The sequence below is a fragment of the Spea bombifrons genome, chromosome 4 (assembly GCF_027358695.1).
Source record: "Spea bombifrons isolate aSpeBom1 chromosome 4, aSpeBom1.2.pri, whole genome shotgun sequence".
Lineage (NCBI taxonomy): Eukaryota > Metazoa > Chordata > Amphibia > Anura > Pelobatidae > Spea > Spea bombifrons.
Window position 1 is genome coordinate 93500759 of NC_071090.1, and position 27385 is coordinate 93528143.

General features: G+C 42.9%; 1 protein-coding gene across 1 annotated transcript; it reads left to right on the forward strand.

The window, feature by feature from the left end:
* Positions 1 to 260: 260 nt before the first annotated feature.
* Positions 261 to 27385, forward strand: FRMD5 (FERM domain containing 5). The gene is made up of 14 exons (XM_053464696.1): positions 261 to 384; positions 11381 to 11485; positions 14983 to 15025; positions 15548 to 15626; positions 16297 to 16394; positions 16910 to 17033; positions 18327 to 18414; positions 18987 to 19075; positions 20575 to 20638; positions 21563 to 21654; positions 22215 to 22289; positions 22571 to 22639; positions 22996 to 23102; positions 26244 to 27385. Exons 1-14 carry the CDS (start codon positions 280 to 282, stop codon positions 26789 to 26791), a joined length of 1686 nt encoding a protein of 561 aa, XP_053320671.1. The 5' UTR covers positions 261 to 279; the 3' UTR covers positions 26792 to 27385.

Genomic DNA, 27385 nt, shown 5'->3' on the forward strand with positions numbered 1-27385 from the left:
TTGGTACATGGCTCGATTTCAGCGTCCTCTCTGGGTACCAATAATGATTGTAGTGATGATGGGGATGCTGAGGCTCCGCCTTAGCCCCGCCCCCTGCCTTGTTATTAGTGGATTAGTGTCCTTTCTCTCCAGACTCTAGGATGCTAGCGGTCCAGAAGGTGTCGCTCTCCTTTCCTGCTGTTCTGATTGGCAGAGCCGGCTGCGGGGGCGGAGACTGTCTGCAGCGCAGCCCGGCGGGCGCACGGTGACCCGGAGCGGGTGTATGTGCCCGGTGTCGGGATGATGCTGAGTCGTTTAATGAGCGGCAGCAACCGCAGTCTGGACCTGCCCTGCGTGTGCACCGTACGGCTGCTGGACGACTCGGAGTATACGTGTAACGTGCAGGTGACAGGAGGGACCGGGGGGCCGGGGGAGGAGAGGGGGACCCGGGGCTTACGAAGGACAGCAAGGGCACAGATGGGCCTGTGTGTGTGAGACAGAGGGGGTGACAAGAGACTGCGATCCCTGTGTGAGATCCCTGTGTGAGATACATGTGTGAGATACATGTGTGAGATACATGTGCAGGCTTCACCGGGATCACTGTGTGCCGGGGTCATTGTGTTTGTTACACTAGTGCATTGAGAGGCATCTGCCCCTCCGCGTGTTAAACACCAATTCACTTCACGAGGCTGCAGGGCGCTTGGCTTTAGCACTGACAAGTAAGGCTTTGCTACAAAGAGCACTTTTATTGTTACTTTGCGCCCTGCTCGGTGTGCCCGGGAAGGCTTTGCACCCGCGAGCTCCTCTCTGCTGCACTTTTGGGTCTAATCGTTGTGTTATACCGAACAGTGTGTTTGATTTACAGACTGTACTCCTGATGCTTATTTATTCTCCGCTAATACAGTCCATCTGACTGCCCCCCCCCCCCGATTGTCACAGTAATGCAGCTGCACAGAGCCGGATCACTTCCTATTATGTTCTCGCCAAGGCCAGCGCAATCATGAAGCGAACCAGCTGCTTGTCTACGGCAGCAAAGTGCAGGTCTTCACAGTCTGTACATTCCAAAAATATCTCTGTGTGTCTGTATCTGTGTGTGTGTGTGTGTGTGTGTGTGTGTGTGTGTGTGTCTGTATCTGTGTGTGTGTCTGTGTGTTTCTGTATCTCTGTGTGTGTCTCTGTGTTTCTGTATCTGTGTGTGTGTCTGTGTGTTTCTGTATCTCTGTGTGTGTCTCTGTGTTTCTGTATCTGTGTGTGTGTCTGTGTGTGTATCTGTGTGTGTGTGTCTGTGTGTTTATATATCTGTGTGTGTGTCTCTGTATCTGTGTGTGTGTGTCTGTATCTCTGTGTGTCTGTTTCTGTATCTCTGTGTGTCTCTGTGTTTCTGTATCTGTGTGTGTCTGTTTCTGTATCTCTGTGTGTTTATCTGTGTGTGTGTTTGTGTGTCTGTGTGTGTGTCTGTGTGTCTGTGTTTCTGTGTGTGTGTCTTGGGGTTTCTGTGTGTGTCTGTGCATGTGGGTCTGTGTTTCTGTGTGTGTATATGTGTGTGTATGTCTGTGTGTGTCTTTGTGTGTGTGACTCAGTGCTCACCTGCTATATGATGCTGCATATGAGCTGTGTTCTCCTGCCCTTGATATTTTGTGCTATGCATTTTGCTTTGTATGGGAGTTATGTTGTCCTTTCCATAGGTATCTTTATATGTGTTTTTTTAACCTTGTCCCCAAGTACCCCTAACTAGCATTGATTTCCTAAAGATATCCGTTGTGTCCTCACAATAAATTGGTCCGATTGACTGAGACAGTCCCACTGTTGCCCCAGGTGTTTCATGATTTCCCTAGACACTCATCCATCGTCTATAATAATACCAACACACCTTTTTGTGTTGCGATGAGTCGTGTTCATACATTACCTCTCTGATGTAAAGATATATAGCAGTGCTGGGAACAGAGATCACTCTTGTTCAATGTTCCAATCCCTCAATGAGTGATTATGATTGTAAGAAACTCAGGCCTTGAAATACGTGTTAGGTGTTAGTGAAAGGTCACTTCTCATGGAAACATCGAATCAGTCGGCATTCGGCCCTAGTATGCGGTTTTTTTGTTGCTGTAGTCTTATGTTTGGGATAACCTTGTGTCTATCCCATGTCTGCTTAAATCCGCTCACTGTTTTCGCCTCTACAATATAGCAGGGAAACCATTCTACGGATCCACCACATCTCAGAAAATAAATGACACTAGCATAGAAACACAGAAATGTAGATTTTAATGGCAGATAAGAACCGTTTAGCCCATCAAGTCTGCTTGTTTTTTGCTTCAGTAACCAGTCCTTGGTCTCCTCTTAGATTCAGGATAGGGCTATATGCCTATTCCATGCATGTTTAAATTCCCTTACTTCTGCTGGGAGGCTGTTTCACGTATCCATCACCCTCTCAATCACGTGGATCTTCTGTATATGACATCTAAGCCCCTGACCCTCTAGTTTTAGATCTCTTGTTCTAACATTTCTCATTCTTTGAAGTAAACTTCTCTCCTGTAGTTTGGTAAATCCCTTTATGTATCACTCCTCCAGGCTATACCCTTTAGTCTTTCCTGATCATTTTTACCCTGCAAACCATTCTCAATTTTACTTAAACTCGCCCCATAATGGAGATGGGGTCTCCAGAACTGTCCCCAATACTGAGATCTGAGCAGAGATCTGTAAAGTGGCCAAACCAGCTCCCTATTTCTGCTACCGATGCCTCTGGCTATTTAACCCAGCTTGACTTTTCCCATGCATTCTTGCATTACCTTATTACTTTTCAGTCCTCGTAAATAAAACACCTAAGCCTCCAAACATTTAGGACTATACCTCCTGCCCCAATAGCTCTTCTCCTTTTACATATACTTCTCTCCGGTATGGTGTTCCTTTTATGTACTGATGACATGTCTCTGATATGGAAGTGACAGCTACTCTGTATGACCCGCTGGTGTAAAACCCCCTCTAATTTGTATCTGTTCAAATGTAAACATTCCTCACTGGCCCAGTTGTGAAGCCACCGGATGATCCAGGCACATTTCCAGTAAGGAACAAAAGCCACCTCACCACTTAGTCTGAAGCATCTGTCTCGCTGATTAACATACATGAGTCATAGATGGCTATGAATACTGTGGAATTTTACTGCAACTGCTAGAGCTAAGGAAGTACTGACCCTCTGCTCGGTGGCAAACTCCGGCACCGACTGACTAGTCCCAGGGGTGGGTAGCCTCTGTGCTGCATTACTGGGGCACATTGTTCTTTCTGAAGATCTGGCTCCACAATGCGCACTTTGCCTTGTTGGCACAACCTCCGTAGTATCTTTTCCGGTGTGACCTTCAGAGGCTCCGCACCATGATGTGATGTCCTCCACAGAGGATGTGTGGTGCGAGAAAAGACCCTCATTGAGGCAGGTTCTAGAGGAAGGCAATGGGAACTGCTCTGGGTTTGTTCTAGGAGAGCAACTTCCATAAATAAAAGTTTCAAGCAAATATGTTTTTTTTAACTGGCCAGTTTTCACATAATTTATCCCAGAAAAATACTGCCAGTGCCATAAACATAGGAAGAGAGATCATTACAAGAGGCCATCAGAGGTCTAGGGTAACAAACCTACCTGATTCCTCGATGCCATCCTCCGTAAGGCGGTGTAAAGGTTTACTTTGCCATGAGGGTGGTAGATAAACAGCCTCCCATCAGAAGTGGTAGAGGATGATACAGTGAGGGAGTTTAAGCATGCTTGGCATAGGCATAAAACTAACCTGAATCTAAGATGAGACCAAGAACTGATCTGAGTCTCTACAACAGGAGAAATGGGCAGACTAGATGGGATGAATGGACCTTACTTGCCGTCACATTCTATTTTTCCATGTTTACCTTTATTTACCTAATATTGTAGAGTTTTATTTTCTCACAATAATCCTTCACTTTATGTGAACACATTGGATTTAATCAGCAAATCAAACACTTGTAAGTTAACATGTAAATAATCATCAAATTGTGGCATTTAGAATGTATTGTCATGAATACTATTCCCGTATTGCAGAGTAACGTTGTATTACTGTATATTTCACACACAATTACACAAACGGATCACTGCATGTATTACACAAATGCAATTACACAGACAGCGATTACTGTGTATTACACTAATACAATTACACAGATTGTTATCATTGAGTGTATTGCACTAACACAATTATATAGACTGTTACTTCAATAGATATTGTGTTAATACAGATACGCATTTATCACCCTTCATGTTGTACGGCGTTCTGCATAGGCTCAAGCTATTATTATTATTAATAGTATTATTATTATTATTAGTATCTTATTATTATCTTTCATTTATATATTCATTTGGGTTTTTAGTTATTAGATGTTTATGTTGCTGGGCTGACAATTATTCCTGCACTATAGAAGATAGCCCTGTTTTGGGTATCTGCTCAGACCCACGCAGAACAACATATTTTCTGGATTTAGGGCAATTCTATTAAAACCTCAAATTCCGATTAACATCACAGTAGAAGATCAGCTTCGGCTTTTTAATCTCGGATATCAGGAGAACGGGCTGCTCAGATGCCAGAAACATGGTCTTACAAAAGAGATCCACTTGCCACGGTTCTGACATTTATTGGACTTCTGGCCACCACGGCCCCCAAATTCTTCACACCTAGGTACTGAGGAACTGAACTGGGAGGGATGGAATATTGAAAACAGTGAACATATTTAGTAGAAGTAAACTAGGCTTATATGAAGTTAACCATATACTTAATAATTAAAAATAGTTTGATCATGTTATATTTGGCAGCCGTACTCCTTCCCAAAACTCGATTTTTTTTCATATTGTTCTATGAGAACACAGAAAACTCTTTCCTTAAAGACCTTCATAATCATATGGTCCTCCTGGGAAAATATTACAGTATATATTAATAATTATATTATTATATATTAAAAAAATATTTTATATACAAGAGTGCAGTATGGTAATTAGGTTTAATTAACTAGTTAGACCTGCAAAATTCAATGGGCTTCATTTTATTTAAAACAATTGTAAATTCACCAAAGGCAGCTATTCATTATCTCATATATATATACCGTATATATGGTTTTTATTTATTTATTTTTAAGCACATTTGTTGCCTTTTTTAGTTTGCGTTAATAGGTATACTGAAGCAAGGGATTGTGTATTGTCTAATAGAAGGGTAATACTGCTTATCTGTTTTAAAAAATATATTTTGTGTGTTTATTATCACCCTTTGGATCCATGGTTCTGTGCAGAATTCAATGTATTGATGATTTCATTGATATTCAGACATAGATTTTATTTTTTTCCATCAAATGTCCCCCTTGTGTATTTTTGCAGGGAATTTGTGCTGTCATTTGACGGCACTGATAGGCTGAACGTCCCTCTTGCCTTAGCTGCAGACAGGGGCTGATTGTCCGGGGTGGGCTGTTAGGAGAAATCAGAAGGTCTCTCCTCAGCAGTGTGCTGCTGGAACATGAAGCTTGTCTGGAGCAGAACACAGTGTCCATGCCTTCTTGCCATGTCTCTATGATGTCATGACCTGCATGTGATGTAAAGCACTGCAGAGACCTTTACACACCCTCTCGCTGTGTTTATGAATTCATATACACATATCCACCTATTGGGGCTGCAGAAAAATCTTCTTTAAGCTTTGGGTTGATTAAAGAGAGGTTGAAATTACATATTCGCTTATGTTTCTTTGATGGATGCCATAGCTAATGTTAAATTGTTTGGGACCAGCACCGTTACGCCAAGTACACATCTGAATATTACGCTCATCCTTGCTTAGATGCGCAAATCATACAGATATTTGTCTACTCCACTGTGTCCAAATTTACATAGTCTATAAAACATTTTGTAGCATTTTATAATAACAGTTACGGGGAGGGGGGCTTCTGATCTGTAAGGATTAATTATTAAGTGGTGCTGGATCAGAGATAATAGCACTATAAGCTGCTCTTATCTCTGGGTACAGTATCACAGTGTCATGTATGACCGAGATTGCTCCACAAACATAGCAATATGATAACAGGGGAAGAAATACTCGCTCCAAGATTTCTGCCCAGGTAGCCACTTACTAGCTGCAGATTGGGGCAGTTAATGACGGTACTGGAGAAGGCCATTGTACAGAGCTGTGGAATATGATGGCGCTATATAAAACATTTAATAATAAACGTTTCTTCGTGGTGGTTGAGACAGGAGCATATTTTAGAGAAGATGGGAATATGCCATAGGTAAGAGAGAGGTTGAACTGCTGGGTTAGTGTAAAGACCTGAAGAGGGTAGTTAGGAGATGCAAGGGAATATGTTCAAGTGGGCAGGTAGTGATGTGAAGTGACGAGAGGACATAGGACACTTTGTTATAGGTGACACAGGAGCAGGACGTTATTCAGAAATATAGCTAGTAAATGCTTATATTGTGCAGGGGCAACACCGGGGTTTGAGGAGGTAGAGATGTTGGGAAGGAGGGGTAGAAGTTAGTAAGTTGTGTTGGGTTAAGGTCATGAAGGTTTATGGAGGTTTGTGGAGGCCTATTAGATGGTGGAGGTGTGGGGGGTATGGTTATGGATGCAGGTTATGGATGCAGGTTAGGAGGTGGTCGGTTTTTATAGAGAAGAGGATTTTGGAGAATTGGAACACATATTGGAAAACATATTTATGTGTTCCAGACACAGGGGTTCCTAAACCAGGGAAGCGGTAGTGAAGTGACCCACTAATGGCATGGTGCAGATTTGTTTTCTCTCAGACAGTAGCTCATAGTAAGACAGCAGTGAAAGACATAGAGCATTTAGAATTATTACAAAGCATAGTGAAATACTGTGTCATTGTGATGTAGGAGGGACATGCATGGATTGGTGACATCCTACGATAGCGATACTGTTTATAAAAAGATGCCCAGACATACTAGGAACGCTCAGTGTTGGAGGAGCACATGGCAGCACAATCTACTGAGTCTACAACTGGAAGAAATGACTTTATTTGCCTCAGAAGCTTTGTATGAGGTGCGCTACTGAACGTGTGTGCTACACAGAAGCAGACGTATTGAACAATACGGGTCCAATGACAAAAATTTTCAAATTGTGGTCATAATTTTTGATAATGTGGATACTGGCATCAGACACGATATATATATATATATATATATATATATATATACCGTATTGGCTCGAATATAGGCCGCACTTTTTTCCCCCACTTTAAGTTTTTAAAGTGGGGGTGCGGCCTATATTCGGGGTCTAGCGCCCGACGCCCGGGACATGCAGTCCCGGGCGCCGGGCAGGCAGCGGGGATAAGATACAGATCCCCCGCAGCGGTGCAGGGGACCTGCATCCTTCTCCCCGATACGCTGAGACAGCCTCCCCTGCCAGCACTTCCCACGGGGGGGGGTGCCGGCACGGGAGGTTATCTAAGCGTTTTACCTCTGCCCACCCCCGACTTACCGGAGCAGACTCCCGGGTGTCTTGCGGGGCCGGCGGGAGACATTTACGCAATACGCAAATGCAACTTCCGGTAACGGTACCGGAAGTTGCATACGCGTATTGCGTAGATGTCCCTCGCCGGCCCTGAAGACACCCGGGAGTCTGCTCCGGTAAGTCGAGGAGGGGGGGCAGAGGAGGAGAGCGGCAGCGTATCGCGGGGAGGGAGGGCAGCGGATCGCGGGGAGGGAGGGCAGCGGATCGCGGGGAGGGAGCGCAGCGGATCGCGGGGAGGGAGGACAGCGGCAGCGTATCGCGGGGAGGGAGGACAGCGGCAGCGTATCGCGGGGAGGGAGGACAGCGGCAGCGTATCTCGGGGAGGGAGGACAGCGGCAGCATATCTCGGGGGGGGGCAGAGTGGCAGCATGTTTTTTTTGGTGCTTTTTTAAAGAAAAAAAACTTTTTCTTTAAAAAAGCACCAAACTTTTAGGGTGCGGCCTATATACGGGGGCGGCCTATATCCGAGCCAATACGGTATATACGTGTTAAAGAGTCTCTCTTGCTTGTAAATGGTTACAATGTAGAAATGTCAGACTAGTTATTTCCGTCAGTAGTAGCACTTTATTACCTGTCTCAGATCCTCGTGCCTGGGAAGGAGTTTAGATCACTCTCTGGGGACAAATGTATCTCTTACAAAGTTCACACAACGAGCACAATTCACACTCGGTGCTTGCATGCGCAGTAAAAGCTTTCTCACACCAGTGAGTGATGGCTGGACCTAGGAAGCATGGAATGGTGATGTGATGCCAGAGGGGTTTCACAAGACATATATCAAGTAGTGAGGAAAGTTGGTGTCAAGATCTTCAAGATACTTGAATATTAAGAATTTTTTTCACCTCCCCAGACTTTATTTCCTCTTCTGCATCTTTATCTCCCTCTGGTCTTCTTTTAATTCACCGTCCTCTCTTCTAATTCACAGACTTTTCCTTTCTGAACGGGGGCACGTGGGTGACTTAAAGGGGGTAGGGTGTTAATTAGGATTCAGGTTGAGCTGTTCGTCATCACACAAATTAGTCAGGATGAATTCTATTAACAGAATCGAAAGAAGTGGTGCTGGGGGTGGGGGAGTCCTAAGCAGTATTTTGAAAGAAAAGCACATACAAAATTAGGGGCAGAAGGGACAAGGATGAGGAGCACAACAAATAAGATGAACAATGTTGCTTCCTGGGTGATCTAAGTACTTTTTAACCTTCTGAGTTCCAGAATAGTATACAAAGAACCAATAATCCAAGTTAAAGGTATCCAGCTATGCATCAATGTAGAGCTGTAGATTGCAAGCTCCAGTGGTTACCCTGGTGCAGGCAAAGTGTTCATACAAGGAGAGCCTGCTGCTGCCCATCACCGTACAGACCTTGTGCTGCCCCAAGTGCACTGATCATCACTGGTCTCATAGAACCATTCTTATCCGAGTTATACATAACTCAATGGTGATCACACACAGGCTGCTAACTCAAACCTTCTAAGTGTATTGAGAGGTTGCATAGGCTCCATAATCATAATACATCAGACAATCATTGTCTCTAGTCCCACTAGAGTGATTTGGGGTAATTAAAACACTGTTAAATAATTTGTGCTCCATTGATGACCCACACGGGGGGCATGATGAGGTTGGCACAAGGCTGTGGACACACACATTCTAGGAGCGGTTAACTATACTCCAGTATACCAAAGACATGTCATGGTGTGGGAATTTAATTCTGAGGGATTTAAGCAGGCTTAGAACGGTTATTATCCTTTTTTGTAATGTACAGTAATATTCTGCCAGCTGAGTACAGTAGATAGCAGATTTATTTTAGTTTATCCCACTGATGATAGCCAGGTATCTGGTCAATGTTATGATTCAGCACCATCCTAGTTACAAGATAGTACTGGATATATATTTTTAGGGGTTGGGGTCATGTGGAAGCTATTTATTCCATCATAGCGTGGATACCTGCCGACCATGTTCGTCATCTCCAGGGTCATTCTAATTGCTGTCTCCAATAGCACCTGCAAAATACACAGACCAGGGATGTCTGATATGCAGGTGTGATGGCATAAACTGCTGTAACAACACTTACTTATCTTAAAAGCTAATACTGCAACCATACGGCTGGGATGGCGCCTGGCAAACATCAGTATCACTCCTTCCTCTTTTAAATACTGGATTCTGCTGCTTTGTGATACGTGGACTTCAGATCCCTGCTTCAAGGGGCTAGGGTTACATGTGCCTGCCGTGCCTTTTGATATGGTTACATAGCAGTCTGCATAGTAATTATTGCAGGTAGCCAACAGATATCCTTCCAGATGTTGCCACTTTCCAGTGGTTAAAAGCCAGATCTGCGTGTGGACGTGGTACTTGGCGTGTGTAAATACATGGTCGGTGAATGTGTTGTTGGCATAGATGTTAATACCGGTAGTAGTGATGGTAATGCTGTCATAGCGGCTGAAGTAGGCCAGAGTTATAGGATGTCTCAGCATCTGCTCAATGTCTGCAGATATACTCAGCAAATGCACCTGTGTGAAATGAGTACGATGTGTGCCAGGCTCATATATTAGACAATGTGTGGTATAGCCAAAGCAAACCTTGTGACCTAATGATGTGTACCATAAATTAAACCCCAGCGTAGGGCAGATGGTACCTGGCATGCAAACATAGCCTTGGCTTGGACAATCTTCGTTGTATACAACAATACATAACATACAAGGTTATTTGTGCTGGTCCTGTGTAATGGTCGATAGGTAGGCTGGTCAACACATCTGTAGTGGTTCCTCACACCAAGACTAAACTCTCCAAACCCTAGCGGGTACAAGATGAGCTTCCTCTGGATGAGTGTTTGGCCAAATCTGTATCCCGCTATGATGTAAGTTGCACTGATCATGAAAATCAGTTTACAAAAAATACTGTAAACTCAACATTGACATAGAACTTAAATTACGGTCCTAAAAGTTAAAAATTTGGCCAAATGCTGCTATTGAAAATGATCATTTATAAAACAATAAAGCAGTTTGTCTGCCCTGTTTGTGTGACTGTTTCGTGCACAGACGTGGTTAAAGTGTTATCTGTGTGTCTGTGTCGTTACGTGGCTGTATACTGCATTATTTATGTTTCTCAGTTGTCTCATCCTGTTGAATCAAAGTCAAGCAAGAACTGCTTGCAGCCCAACACATAACAAAATGCTTTCGCTGATGGATAGCGGCTACCGTTAATCCCTGTGTATAGGAAGAGCTTTAAGGAGGCAGGTGAAGGATGTGCGTTGGACTCTCGTGCAAGAAAGATCAAACCTTGTACAGCGCAGAATTCCAAGCCCTCCGCCTGCCCTACACCATAGTCGCTCATGATGTTCTGTTCTCTTCGTGACTTGAGGTCTCCCGAGGCCCTCTCAGCGACACAAGATGAGAACATTTCAGACAGCAGCTTGACAGGACCATGACTTTTATACATTGATGATGATAATTCTACACAATGTCTCCCTCCGGTTTCTGATGACACAAATTCTTGTGTTTTGCATCGTGGTATTCCCTGCGTGTCTCTGCCTTTCCATTTATAACCTTTCTGCCTTTCACAATCAATTCCGTCACATTAACGCTCTTTCTCTTGTGGCTTATTTGGTCTGGATTCCACCCTATCCCTCATTCCACTCCTGTCCCTGTCACCTCAACGAGTGTGTTACTTGTAATTTACAATGGAAATGTTTTCACCCAAGTTTTGCGGTGATATCGAGGTACATAGCAGGGTTAAAACTTTTTTGTCCTCTTTTAGTTATTTAGAGTTACAGGTTTCATTTTCCTGCTCCGGTCTTACGATGCATTTTCTCCTCTGTCTCTTTCTTGTACGTCTCTCTTGTCTCGATGTCCGCTGTTTTTCTATTCCCTGTAATGTTTGCTATCACATAACGTGTCCTTTCTTACAGAGAGATGCAAAGGGGCAGCAACTGTTTGACCTGCTGTGTCACCACCTAAATCTGCTGGAGAAAGATTACTTTGGAATCCGCTATGTGGATCCTGACAAGCAGCGGGTGAGTGCGCTGTCAGCTGGCACGATATTCACTTAACAGCCTCTGACAGTTCTACGGAGTAATTGATGAGCTGACTCAATGTATCCGAGCGTTTGCTGATGTTTGAAACCTGTGACGGTGTATTGCAGAATTAGACGGTGGGGACACCTAGATACTTGGGACAACCTGTGACGGTGTATTGCAGAATTAGACGGTGGGGACACCGGGACAACCCGTGACAGTGTATTGCAGAATTAGATGGTGGGGACACCTAGTTTCTTGGGACAACCCGTGACAGTGTATTGCAGAATTAGACGGTGGGGACACCTAGATACTTGGGACAACCCGTGACAGTGTATTGCAGAATTAGACAGTGGGGGCACCTGGATACTTGGGACAACCTGTGATGGCAGACAACCTGTGACAGTTTATGTGACCGCGAGTGACTACCTGTGATAATGTATCACAACATTTGCTACTTTCTGACAGCCTGTAACATTGTATCAGAGCAAATGCTACATTCTGTTAAATTGTGACAGGGAACCAGTAGTATAAGATTTATCTTCTGCTCTGCCCTGGGCCAGGGATCAGCATGCTGGGGGGGGGGGGGCTGCCTCTGAGATTAGATATCTCCCATCAATGGAGGTGCAAAGGGGAGCCTGGTTGTCAAATAGGGCGGTTTGCCCTTTGGATTAGTGGCCAGAATGTGTTAGCCTTTGTGCAAAGTGTTATTAGAACATTTGGATGACAGCGTTTGACTGTGTAATGACCTGCGAGAGTTTAACACCACAAACCGTGACAGCGACATTGATCATTTTTTGGACACATGTCACTGTGACATATTGCGGACCAACATATGTTGAGTGCTGCCCTGCACTATATGGAATGAATAAACCCACAGAAAGGAATCAGTTACTGATCAAGTCCTTGTTGTGTTAGATATATTCATTATTGTTATTGAAATAAAACAGTATTTGTCATTGAAAACACTAAAGTTTCCACAATTTTATGTAGCCCTTTCAGGGTCACAGTAGATGAAATCGGATCATTACTGTTAAACTATACTCTGATTGTAACAGCGCTACGGAATCTGCCGGCGCCATTCAAGGAAATGTTATGTGAGATTCGGCTTTTTGTTTAGACCCTCAGCCCATTATTATGGATAAACTGCTCCCCCCCCACATCTCTTCTGGTCAGACTGGGGGAACACAAAGTGGTAGCCCAGCCTTTGAAGGTTGCGTGGTTAACCCTCCTGTGAGATTAGTTCTTGGATATGAAAGCCTTAGAGAAAAATACACAACTTTTGCCACTGTTTTGTTTTAAGATGTCATTTTATGTCAAAGGAATGACCAGTTTAGCTGTAACTGCAGGTGAAATAAGGTAAGAGATAAGAACCATTCCGCTCATCCAGTCTGCTAATTTTCCCTAATATCAGAACCCAGACCATAATCGCTCTTGGTCTTGTCTTAGATTCAGGATCGCTGCATGTTTATAGCATCTAAGAACTTCTGAAATTCATGCAAATCCGTTCAGCAGATTAAAAAACCACTTAAAATAGTTTTCACAGCTAAGGTTTCTAGTGAAAAACTCTTTTTGCAGCTGCTAAAGAGATGAATTGTAAATCTCGCACATCCGGTATGTGACGCTGGTTCGTTAAGATGCGTAGAAAGCGCGAGGGATGCACCGAGGAACAGCTTCTCCTGTTTGTATTGTTCTGCTTTCAGTCACCGTGCCAAGGGGATCGATTTCAAACAAATCTGAAGTTAATTAGCAGTAAGCAGGATACTTATAACAAACATGTATTGGTGCAAAAAAAAACAAACACATCTGATTCAGAATTAAATTAAATTAAAATAAATCAACAAATTTTAGATCAAAGCCAGCGGCAGATCACAAAAGAGTAATATTTCAGAGGGATTTGTAGCTTTTAGCTTTTATGGGCTTTTCCAACATGCAACTGCTTCAAGAGAGTTTGAAAAAAGAAGAATACGCCGTATTAACTTAATTGCGAGAGAGAGAGAGAGAACAGAGCGATTTAATATAGGTTGCATTATATTTTTATCACACCAGAATAAGATTTCGATCTGCACGCTGGGGATTAAATGCCTGGTAATGCCAATGAATGGGTTGCACACACCCTCAATGCATTTCTTTGCCCCATTTTCCTCCTCTGATGTTCCCTCCACGATGTTTGGTGGCTATGAACGAGTCCCCGTGTTCTGCTTCTCTAAAACCCACATTATGTGCAAAGAAACAGCACCAAATGTAACAGAAACAGCAATGTTCTACACCTGGCAGACCCAGAGGCTCCGATGGGGGTGTTTAATATGATGTCCGCCGTTGTTAAGGGGTTAAAACAGGAGAGAAATAACTAAATTGGAATGAATAATCACGCAGATCATGTGAACAGAAAGTCAAACAGAATCTGATGGCAGATAAGAACCTTTCAGTAAGCTCAGATCTTAGTCAGTGCTTGGTCTTACCTTCAGGATGCTTTATGCCTTCCCATACACGTCTAAATTCCTTCCTCTGTATTAACCTTTACCACTTCTGTTGGCAGGCTGTCCCAAGTATCTACCACATGCCCAGCATAATAAAACTTCCTTAGTTTAGGTTGATGCTCCTGTGGTATACACAAAAAATGTTTTTCTGATATTACTTATTTTTCTCCAGTGTATATTACTTTAAAGTGTATGATTTTAGGAAAGCGGCATATTGGCTTAAATATTTCATGGTTACAATATTTGCACTCTGTTTACAAAGATCAGCTAAGCTGTTTAGTCCATGTTGTCGAATGTACACAACACCGAAAGAAAAGTAACAAGGATTATTGAATATAAAAATTCTCACTACTGCAATGGCTAAGGCAGCGAGCCGCATCTTCACAATCAGTGTCTGGCATTTAAGAAACAATGCTGCTCTGTGATAAATAAGAGAGGACTGGACTTCTGGAACAACCAGTCTTTGTCATATATGAGATATGACTCCATGTCAGTAAAAAAGCTCCATGGAAAATGGAGCCTTTTGAGCCTTTTAAGGCTGTTTTAGGGACTATGCATGGAAGACACCACTCTCTTATTATCATTATTATTATTATTATTATTATTTATATTTATTTATTATTTCATTTTGCTTTTACTGACCCACAAATCATCACAGATAGAGCTCTGTCCTGAGTCTAGTGCATGGTTCAGATATTATAGAAAACCCGCTCGGTATGTACTGCCCAGAACATGTTTACAGAAATGTGTAAAAAGAGCAGAGAAAGGCTGGAAATCCTGCCTAAAGTCCTGCTGTAGATACTCTAATGATGGATCTGCAAGTAAGATGCTGGGGCATCCCCTGGTCATGGCTACTTAAGTGTGTGAAATGTGGCATAAATGTCGTAGCCTATTGTCAAAGCACTGTGTATGAAAGCCAATGATGGGAGCTGTCAATGTTCCGTGTTTAGGATTTATAAATGAACGTGTCGCAGGAAATGCATATTTAAATATGACTGCATTTAATGATTTTTGCAGCACTGGTTGGAGTTTACAAAGGGGATAGTCAAACAATTGAGAGGTAAGTGGTTGCCCGTTAGTAGGTAAGTGTGTATGTGTTGGTTGCATTGTATAACTTAGTGTATAGGGAACATGAAACTGCAGCTGTCCTGCAAACTCCCACCCTCGTGATTTAGTATGTTTGACAAGTGTTTGGGCTCCTCTAGAGTGTTATGTGACAACACGGCTTCTAGTTAATAATCATGCCTTTAGTGCATTACCCTACTTGGGAACGGACTGAGTTGGACGCAGAGTCTCCGGGTAAAGCCCTGCTTCCTTGGGTCTCAGGGCTGGTTTCTCCTTTATCTAGCAGGACAGCAGTGTTTGGCCACACCCACATGCAGCCCACAGCCCGCCTGCTCCCTGCCCACTTTTTCAGGCGCCTTGTCCAGTTCCCTCCCACTCAGGCTGTCTTGGGCTAGTCCCACCCCTATGCATAGCCAACTCCACCCATATGCACAACCAGCCCCGCCTCTTCACAAAGCCACCCCCAATAAGATGCAGTGCTTTAAGCTTCCATTGATTCTTTATTATTCATCAACAGCTCGCCCTCCATATATCCTGTGCTTTCGAGTTAAGTTTTATCCCCCAGATCCAGCTGCTCTGAAAGAAGAAATCACCAGGTGAGTCACATGAAATACATTTTGATCTATACTAAACGCTATTAAAAATATAGAACAAAATGTGTACTGTCCCATGTACTTATAATGACTTACAATTGTCTGTACTTTATGATACCCTTATGGAAAGGGTACATTGGACTGGGTTTCACACTCTATGTAGTGTAGAATGTCTTTTTTTTCTTCTATGGCTGACATTTTGAATATAGATTGTCTGTCCCTGAAGTCTGAATATTTCTTGCAAATTCTTTCAGTAGATGCTCCTGCTGGTTTATTATGGCAAAATGGGCAATAATTATATAATATGTAGCAATTGCCTGTGAGTTAGGAGGAGAAAGTTATCGGAGGAGATAGTTGTGGGAACTAAAAAAAAACAAAACCTAATAATCCATGTCAGTGCTAATATTATTAAACAGAAGCTACATAGTTTTTAATGCTTTTGGGTCTAACAATTCTCATCTTCCTCAATAATTTTTTAGATTTTTTTAGTAAGCTGAGCAGCAGAAAAACCCAAAACGATGGAGACTAACCTCCATCAACCTCGCCAGCTGGTCTTTGGTTCTTCTAGTAGAATATGACTATATAATTATTCATTAGTTCATTATTATTGTGTACACGTGTATCAAATATGTAACAATCTTTGCTAAAACAAGTCTGCTGCCTCCTCTTATAGGTATATGGTTTTCCTGCAAGTAAAGAGGGATTTGTACCATGGGAGGTTACTCTGTAAGACCTCGGACGCTGCTTTGCTCGCAGCCTATATACTGCAGGGTATGTATTGCTCATGAAAGTATTACCCATCTACAGCCGTTTTGGGACCTTTAGCCAACTAGTTATTTATTTAATGAATATATCCTTTATTTTTGCATTTGCCTCCAGTCCTTCCAATTCCCCTTCTCTCTGTTCCATTACCTGCCCTGATCTTGTGTTTCTATTTTGATTGTTTCACCGTAGTTACAGGTTACCGTTCCTTGTTGTCTGTTTTTGTCTGATTTCGTCACGTGCCTTATCATGACCATCATTCACTCTTATTATGTATTCTCTCTTAGTTTCTCATTGTTTTGCAGTTATTCTCTTATTGCTCACTGCTCCTCTTAGTCGCTGACCCTCAGCATCATCTACCTCTTTAGTTTCTACATCTATCGTGCTTGCAGCTTTCCAGATCCACACCTTCTCCTTTTATTGATGCTCGCACTGCCATTTTCTTTGTCTTCTCTTTTTTCCTTGCCATCTTCTCTTTCATTCTAATTGCACCATCTGACTTTCATCAATGGTCTCTCCCACAGCCGAGATCGGGGATTATGACCCTGGCAAACATCCAGAGGGCTATAGCTCCAAGTTCCAGTTCCTTCCCAAACACTCAGAGAAGCTGGAGCGCAGGATTGCGGAGATTCACAGGAATGAGCTCAGGTGAGGGAGGATGACTGATATTAATGAGTAGAGCTGGGTGAGCCAGCATAGGCTTCAATAGAAATCAATGAAATACAACTGGATGATGATAACCATTATGTCATTCTTTTTTCAATAAATGTCAGCCCTTTTGTAATTATCTTGATTAAAGCAAGTGACATCTACACAATATTCAATGGAAATATTCAAAACTTTCCATAGATGAAACCCAGCTGTAATAATAGACAACTTATTTTATCACCCATATGATCCTGTAGACTGGTGCCTCTGGTGAGTGTGACTGATGTACTGCTCATCCCTTAATTCTAATGAGGGAGCCTCCATCTATAGAACCATCTATACTATATGCCCCCCATACCTGTGTGAGAGGTGGAGGTCTGTGCCAAAGTAGGACACATTTGTGGAGAGACAGTCCTCCAGGCCTATGATAGCTAGCAAATGGGTCCAAGGGATGGCAGCCATTGGCCCCTAAGATAAGTCTGGCCCAGGGCATCTGCCCTTTTGCCCCATGTTAAAGATGACCCTGTCCATCTGGTCGCCCATTGGCTCCCTAGCTATTCTCTTTTCAAGGGCCTCCAGCAACAAAGAGTTGAATATGACAAAAAGGGTAGTTAAAAAATATTGCTTAGGTTCCACAAAAATATAGCAACAACTCTATCCCTATCATTGATTTATTACTAGTTAGAAATAATGACTATATTGGTAGCTATTAACAGCCAAAGAAAATTTATGATATAAATTGGAGAAATGCCTTCTGAGTCCCTTAAATAAACGTGGTTTGGGTGCAAAATACATGAAAGAGAAGGAAATCCAGAGATCTTAAAGTTTGATAACTGAATACTCATTCTAGAAAGCTGAGATAAAAATATACATTTGTTACATTACATTTAATTGAATCCAACACAAAACTGTTAAATGCAGATCAAAAAATATATGGGCTTGGGCTGATCCAACCTGCACACTTTTATGGTACCTGAATGGAAAGGAAACACTAAAAGTAAGTAATAAAAGTAACCAGTAGGTGTCACTGTTGCTTTGAACAATGAAAGACCATCATAAGTGCAATGACAAAACCAACCAGTAGATGTCACTCTCATATGTGATATACAGTAGTTTAGCCATATGGTGTGTTCTGTGAACATCTTATGAGAGAAGGGAAATATTTAAAGGGAATATCATACAGCATTAAAAAATATCTTAAAATGTAGAAATGCTATCAAAGATACAATCATCTGCTCTGTGTGCCTCCTTGTTCTCCTGATGACTCCCATATGTTTCTCTTTCTCTCTTTAGTGGTCTTTCCCCTGCAGCTGCAGAACTCAGTTTTCTGAGGAAAGCGCAAACCCTCGAGACATACGGAGTGGATCCTCATCCGTGTAAGGTATCTTATTCTAAGCGCCTGTTGTTCTTACCTTCACTCTTTAACTCTTTCCTTCCAACAGTGTATCACAATCATTTCCTTCTTCTATTCATTCCCTCCTCTCACTTCCCTTCTTTGTCGCCTAAACGTGCCCACCATGTTTGTTTGACAGCTTGCATCTCTCCACTTTCTCTGCCAGGTTGCCTGTCTCTGTGTTTCGGGGGCCTTGTTCCCTGCATGGGAGGGCTGGCAGGGTAGAAACGGGCTGGACATTTTAATTGTTTGGATTACTGGGATAAACCTTTTTTTTATTTTTTCATCTCCACTTTGCCTACATTTTTAATCAGGCATACAGTCCTGTTTGGGGAGCTCTGTTGAATATTCTATAGCGCTGAGCATGGATTGCACTTGTTAGTCTCTCTTTGCTCTGTTAGCTCGCTGTTTTATCTGCCAGCCCGTCCCACTACATTGCCCCACTTTATCATTTGCCTTCCTCCTGTGTTTGTTTCTGTCAGTCTGTTGTCTGTCTCCCCTAGCTCATCCCTCTCTCCTACCTTACTCTTTTCCTTTCCTCTCTGATTACTTTCTTTTAGGATGTCTCGGGGAATTCTGCTTTTTTGGCCTTTACCCCATTTGGCTTTATAGTGTTGCAGGGCAATAAAAGAGTTCATTTTATCAAATGGTGAGTGCTATAGATTGTTATTCTGTTTGCCTCTCTGTCCATGTTTGTTTTGCATGTACCCCTCTCTATCGTCACACTTTGTCCTATAATGTTCACTCCTTTCCCCTTTTTCTTCTATCTATCCAAACTAATTTTTGCCTGTTCCTCTGTCAATGTCTTCAATGTTTCTTGCAGTCTTTAACATGAAATTGCAGGGTAAAATAATACCTTTTAATTAGACCATTATAAAAGAAGAGATATAAAGTCACACACGCCTTTTGGTCCTCAGAGGACTCTTCTCCCGATGGAAAGTTCACGTTTCTTGAGATCGTTGTTTCCCAAAGTTGTTCGCTACACATTTAGAATCTGCCATGGAACTTTGATACAAAAAAGGTCTCTGTCTCTGACCATTTATGTTTTCTGTTGTTTTGTATTGTGTGTCCTTACTTATGATCCTAGCCCAAGCCATCAAGAAGCTATCTAGCTGTTATGAAGTTACAGCTCAGTCAGCCATAAGCTTGCTCTCTTTTAGCATGCAACAATGGGAATGGGAATTATATGTGTTGTCTATCCCTGCCCTGTGATATCTTTTCACGGTCTCTGTGCTTTGCTAAAGAGTCAGAAGAGATCAAGAAAGAAAACATTATTTAGTGTGGTGCAGAAAGAAGTCAAAGTACTAAACAGGTCACTTCTAGTTCCTACAACACATAACCTGCCCAATGTTTCTTATTCCACAACCCCAAGTGATTCTGCAAAGCGGATGAATGTACAATCTGGTCATTTCTACGAATAGCAAGATTTATAAATAACAAGGCTATGGGCATGCATCTATTTCCAGAGGAAGACAACCCGAACTGTGAGATGTAAAAGTAGACACGTTAATGAGATGAGATATCCGTTCAGGAGTATGCACTGGGCCTCTAGTACCATTACCTGAAGATGTTATTGGCAGACCTCTGTAATGCATTTGGCACATTGGATAAGATCAGACACAGTAGGTGTAATATGACTCTCCTTTAAATACAAAATTGACTTAATTATATTGAAATGATATTTCTTGAGTGTAACTGAACTAACTTTGGAGTAAAACTTTCCCGGACCCCTGAGTGCATAGAGCCCTGCCACGGTCTTTACAAGCTGCTTTGTTACAATGTACAGGAGTATTGCCTAAACCAAGGTTTCACTGGCAACAGCTTTGTTAATAGATCCCATGGCTGATGGATTCCTGCCACACCACATTGTTTAATTGGAAGCTGGCAGATCAGTTTATCATTACTTTATCAAGTAGTCAGAAATCAATTTGGCAAAGTGGGATTTGGTATTTTTACAGATGCCCGCGTGAAATATCCACGCTCGTCCGCATAGTGTTGGAAGTGGCTAGTTCAGAAGAAGTTATACCAACCAACTACGATCTGAAACATCCCTTTCTCTTTTTAGTAGCAGCTTGGCATTTAAGGCAGCTGCTTCTGCTTCAGCAGTACATTATTTTTATTATTAAACGCATTATCTTTTTATTGCAGGAGTGATGCGGCCAAAATGAAATTTGAAGGCAAAACATTCAATTTATATGTGAGAGAGAAAGAGGTAACATATAAGTATGAAACTTCAGAGACCAATATATGGGGCTTGACAAATTTAGTTTATATGTATGAGCCAGGCAAAAAATCTAGGAGCCTTTTTTTTTGTTACCACACATACTGATATATTTACACACACTATTACACACAAACATATATATACATGCATACTAACACACGCTGACACAATAACATACTTACACACAGTAACATGCTTACACACACCTACTAACACACACTAACATACCTACACACACTAACATACTTACACACAGCAACATACTTACACATGCATAGTTACACACTTACAAACAGTAACATATGCACACACAGTAACATCCTTACACACACTAACACACAAAGTAACATATTTACACACAGTAACATACTTATACACACACAAACATACTTACACACACACATGAATACTTATACACACACTAACCCACATACACACTTTCTTAGACCTGTAACTTTATTGGCTCAGGGCAGTTCTTCTGCTGCCTGCTCCCACACTGCTTGCCCCTGAGTGCAGGGAAATTAGGTCACCTCCCCGCACTCAGACACAGCGCGCTGGAGTGAGGGAGCGTGGACCAGCCATATGCGAAGTATGTTGACAGTACTGGGCAGAGGGTCCCTGCAATGCAACCCTGCAAAACCCGAGGCACCAAGAAGCAGTTTCATGTCAGCATGGCAACCTGGTGGTTGGTAAATAAGAATTGCATCTGGCACACAAAGCTAGTTTCACCTCAAATAAGGGTCAGATTTGTCTTTATATAACACATAGTTACGTCAGTAATGCATAGATAATTGATTGAAATGTTTCATCTCGCTGTGGCCACGTTGCGTGTCATAGGTTAGTAAATAACCCCTAGAAATATGTCTTGTAGCGGTGGTTTATGTTTATTATCCCATAACATTTTCTGTGCAGGAGAAGAGGCTGGTGCTCACGTTCATCGCTCCAACCCCCGAGGCCTGCAAACACTTGTGGAAATGTGGAGTGGAGAATCAGTCCTTCTACAAGTCAGTATTTCTTAATCCAGTTATGACACGTAGAACAGGACTGTCCCTTTTCCTAAATTCAAAGTAAACCCTTGCGGTGGTATTTACAGACCAACGTTAAGAATAAATGTATTTCTTCACCCATAAAGGTTTCTATACCCTGGTGTTAAGATGCTGACTGTTGGTGATTGGTTCTGACAGCCTTTATATGGGTGGGAAGAGGGGAGAAAACGTGCTTCTTTTTCCTCCTCCTTGACAGTTTCAAAAATAGTTTCCTTGGGGTAAAAACAAGTCTTCTGAAATAAGTATATCCAGTGCAGCTATAGGTAATTTTAATAAAATGTTGTTTATTTATGCTAAAATATGTGCCCACGACAGTTACCCTTAAAGCGGTGACCTCGGTGACACACCTTTGTCATATTCTTCCCCACAAACTCACCACAGATCTCTGAATAGTGCGTTACTACTACACAACTCCCAGCTATGTATTCACTATTCCTATCACATGACCCACATCAATACTGTCTAATATACCCAGTATATCTTTCAGACCCCATTTAACTTTTACATTCTGATTTCAGGCTGGAGAACTCCAACCAGGTCCGCACAGTGTCAAGCAGCAACTTATTTTTCAAAGGCAGCCGCTTCAGATATAGGTAAACGGCCAAACCTCCATATTATCTCCCAGCGCTATAACTCTATCCCTAGGTGCCATGTCTCTGCTCCTTCTGTCACAACAGTCTTGCCATATCCAGATTAGTCTACTCAATTCCAATAACCTATTTGTGTTTTGAGATGTAATGTTGGTCCTTGTAGCCCCTACGGTGCAGGAGCTCAGGTAGTGGTGGGCTGTCCATTTTCTGTTACTATATCTATTGCTACTTTTATAATGTTTTTTATAACATTATAACTTTTGTTTCTCTTTTATAATTCCTAGTGGCCGGGTTGCTAAAGAAGTGATGGAATCAAGTGCAAAAATCAAGAGAGAGCCACCTGAAATACACAGGTAAGCCGCATGGATCCCCTGAATCTCAACACAGTGCCACATGAGCTACATCCAAAAACACATCTTCACACTAATCATACACTGCTTCGTTCTCCATGAAGAGCTATAAACATTGTTATCCAACTTACCGGCCAATACTCAAACAATATGAAATGCGCAAGCAACCACTCGTTTACAGTTAATGGCAGAAGAATAACAAAACCGGGGCATGGTGCCTAAGTACGCCCTTCACTATAAACAGCATTAGCTTCTGAGTCTGATTCAAGCAAATGTTAGTTAGTTGCCCGATTAAACTTTTTACAAGTAAAAACCAAATCATCTCTCCCACCTCATTGTATTGTCCTACTCACTCACAGGGCTGGGATGGTGTCAAGCCGCAGTTGTCCCTCAATCAGTCATGGAATGAGGTTGAGCAGTGTACCTCGGACGCGTAGGAGAGCCGTGCACATATCCATCATGGAAGGTATAATGTGGGGCTATGTATATAATATGTGGAAGGTAACATTTCAGTAACAGTACTTTGTGTTTAGTAATCAGTTGTAACTCTTTGGAGAAATGTCTAACGATCTGGAGACCTCTATCCTTCTGTGAGATCAGTGATGGAGGTACCTGAGTTATCTGCTGCTGATCGCCAAGCCCCCAATGCGCTCAGCTTCTGTGTGTCCCATAAGACCCCCGTCTCCATTGAATTATTGAATTTCCAGAAATGGAAAATCTGTTCTCCTTGCTGATTCTGCATGGGCTTCTCATAGGGATGATGACCATACCACATAACATAGGAGGGATATCATTATTTCTGATGACTTGGGGTTATCGGTCAGAAAATAATGTACGTGCGGCCATATATTATATGCTTATATTGATGTAGCATGTGGCCACACACTGCAGGACCCAATACGCCAGCAGCTCGCACCGGACAGTTGCCCAATGTGCCAGATGGTCGGTTTGGGCCTGGCCACTTCACAGACCTCGCCTTGAGTACTGTGTACAGTTCCGAAGACCCTTCTGGAAGTATGTAGACTTTCTAGAGAGAGTTTGGAGAGGTGCTACTAAAATGGTAAATTGTTGGAACAGCCTCCAAGTGGTGCAGGTTAATACAGCGAGGGAATGTAAACATGCATGTGATGTGTATACATCTATTCTGAATCTAAGAAGTGAGTGAGGACTGCAGAAATACCGGGCCAGATGGTTCTCATCTGCCACTTTCTATGAAAGCAAAAAATCACACTCAAAGGAAAAGAAACATCCCTGATATTATTATATATTATTATTATATGTATTATATTACCTAGAGGTTAGTAAGCACCCGTGCATAAAATGTAAGACTGTAGCATAGAGGGTCTCCCTTGTAAGAAGCCTCCATTTTATTGATCCAGCAAAATGTGATACTGGATATTTTCTTTAATCTAGTAGAGGGTTTATCTTCATAGAGGTAGCGAAGCAGTCTGCAGGAGGGTAGTAGTCAGACTGTGTGGGGTATCTCTGCAGGGAGTACAGCAGGCTTGTTTTGGGGTTTGTGTGAAGTGTTGCCCCTTGTGGTATATGTAGAGTGATATATGGTAGAGTGGTATATGTAGAGTGATATATGGTAGAGTGGTATATGTAGAGTGGTATATGGCATAGTGGTATATGGCATAGTGGTATAAGGTAGAGTGATATATTGTAGAGTGGTATATGTAGAGTGATATATGGTAGAGTGGTATATGGCAGAGTGGTATTAGGTAGAGTGATATATGGTAGAGTGGTATATGGCAGAGTGGTATAGGTGTCAGTGTACGGTGGGGGTAGTAAGTAGTAAGTGACAGCTGCGCACAGTCTCCTACATCTGTCAGCTCAGCAGTAAATGCGTTTGCTCCCAAAATAGCTGCAGAGAGTCTGATGCTTCACCTTGTATGTCAGAGGAGGTGGAGAGAAAGAGATTGGGAGAGAGCGAGGAACTAGAACAACCAGGAACAGAAGGGGACAGCAAGTTAGAAAAGAGTGCAGTGAGTGAATGACGGAGATAGGAGGTGAAAAAGAGACAGAAAGACAATAGAAGTGTTGGACTATAAAGAGACAGAAAGTGTCAAGAGGAGCGGGCAAAGAAAGCAGGGAAATAGAGAGGTCGAGATACTGAATTATTTTTGAGTGAATATCTCCGAGAGAGTGTGATTATCCTGCATCATGGTCAAGTGTCTGATTCGTATTAGGACCAAGGTGAATGTTCACCTGCGAATGATCAATCACTGTTACCGCGATGTAAAGATCCGTGTGCTAAATCTGGGGCCTCGGCTTCTGGGCAGAGCACTGGGGGCCCTGCCGCTTTTCCCAGCTCTAACTGGAGGGGTCCCAGCGACAATGGAGGGCAACGGGGAGACAGCATTGTCAGGCAAGGCTCTAGAAACAACAAGCAGCGGCAGGGAGACGGGAATCGCAGGTGAACCACAGCCAGGGTGGGTCCCAGAACCAATGGACAGCGGCAAGGACACAGACGTATCCGGCGCGACTCTGCCAGAATGGGTCCTCGCAACAGACAAGGAAACAAGGGAGTCAGGTGAAGCTCAACCAGGATGGGCTCCAATGGACAGGAGTACGGAGACAGAAGGGGCGGCTGTACAAGAATGGGCCCTGGCAACAGAGGACAGTAGCAGGGACGCAAGGGGGTCAGGTGAGCGTCCGCCAGCATGGGCTCCAGAAACAACGGAAACCAGCAAAGAAGAGAACATAACAGATGCAGCTCTACCAGCATGGACCCCAATAACAGACAGTAGTAGCGAGAAGAGAGGTGAGTCTCTGCCAGGATGGGCCCAGGAAGCTACAGACATCAGCAACGAGATGGAAGAATCATGGGGTTTGCTAACGTCAGCAACAACCGTAAGCAGTAATGGGACGGCAGCATCCTGGGAATTCCGACAACAGCAGGAAGAACCTGTTCGGTACCTGCAGGGTAGGTATTTCTATACTTTTAACAATATCAGTGCTAATACATACGCACTGTCCCTATGCCGCATCTTCAAAGCAGTTGTGATTTTGTACAGGGTTACACCAGGCTGACACCCTGATTTTTTTTAGGTTGGCGGGCCCTAAATCTGGTACTTTCAATGTCTTTATCACATGGGTGTCAGTGCTATGCAGATGTGGAATAATCATGTTATGATGAGCATTTTTAGCGTATATTTGATAAGTTTTGGAAAACATTGGTATAGCTTGCCCATAGATATATATTGAAATCTGTTTTCATGTAACATGTTAGAGAAAAAGAAACAGTATCTAACTTTTATGTTTCTTGTTTTTCCGCTCCATACCGCAAGATTGTAAGCTTGCGAGCCGGGCCCTCTCCACCTCATGTATCGGTTTGTCTTAGTCTGTCAATTCTCGTCTCATCATACATATATATGTATTGTAAGAAGCGCTGCGTAAATTGTTGGCGCTATATAAATAAAAGATAAAAATAATAAGTGCTCCGTTTGCTATCAGACTTTTAACAATGCGTTAGTGTGCATAGCCACAGGGAGTATTTGTTCTTCTGCTCCAAAAGCTTTTGCCCCATTAGGACTAGAGACAGAACTAAGTTAGCTTTGTTCTCGGCTTTCTCTTCTCATTTAATTTAACTCTCTTTTTGCAGGTTTGGAATCTCTCCGTGACAGCGCACACTCTACTCCTGTCCGTTCCTCTGAAAATATTGATGCTTTCTCTCCTCGGTTTTCTCGGGAGGCTGTGTTCAGCGATGATGCTTACACACCATGCGCCAGCATACTCCCCACTCCTGTATGTGAACCCAATCAGGAACCAGTGTTTGGACAGCAGGTGAACGGCACTCCATATACCACCCAAGATGAGGAGAGCGATGTGGCTGTCCATAGTAATCCCGACACCGAAGCCCTTCCTCCTGCACTTCCTGGGCCAGAGGTATCCGGTCAGAGCGAATCCGAACCGGAGCAAGGAAACAAGTTTCTGCAAAGTGTTCTTCGGCTGCTAGCGGTCACATTTTGTCTTCTTCTTGCACTGCTCCTGCTGCTTGTCATATTGGCCGAGTCTGACCTGGAATTAGCATTTTTGAGGGACATTCGGCTCACTCCTGAATTCCAACAGTTCCACTATCAATACTTCTGTCCTCTGCGCAGATGGGTGTCTTGCAAACTGCACCCTCTCATCCGCCTCATAGACTCCTGAACCCTTGCAGGATGCGCAAAGTGGTCCTCTGTAACGTCGAGGAGTGATGTCTTCCAGCGTCTTCCCTTCCCCACCTTAAAAACATTTCCTGACTTGGGGGTGGGGAGGGGGTAAAATAATGCTCTACTGAGAATTCTGTAGTTGTGTGTGTGTGTGTGATTGGATTGGGAAATGGAGCCAAGTTAAAAGGGGCAGAAGTGCATCTTGGTCATTACAATATCTGCATGGGGATGGGGTTGGGGTCAAATTTGCTCTGTGGTCCCTGTAAGCTTTGCACCTCCACCATGTGGACTTCCCACATTTATGCTTGTTCAGCTCCAGGGAAAAAATGCTCAATGAAGAAGACATTTAAACTTATAGATCACTGCTCCCATTACATGCGACCAAATATTGAGCATGCTTCATCAGCATCGACTCAAAACAACAGGTATATGGCAGATCCTCATAATGAGAAAACATAAGTCTCCACAAGTTGTTAGCAGGCATGCAATGGCACGCTCTTCCGTGAAGTAACTTTATTTAATCCATGGAATTGCAGAGGCATACGCTATATCTACCTGCCGTTTATGTTAGTATATCCAAAAGAAATAATAA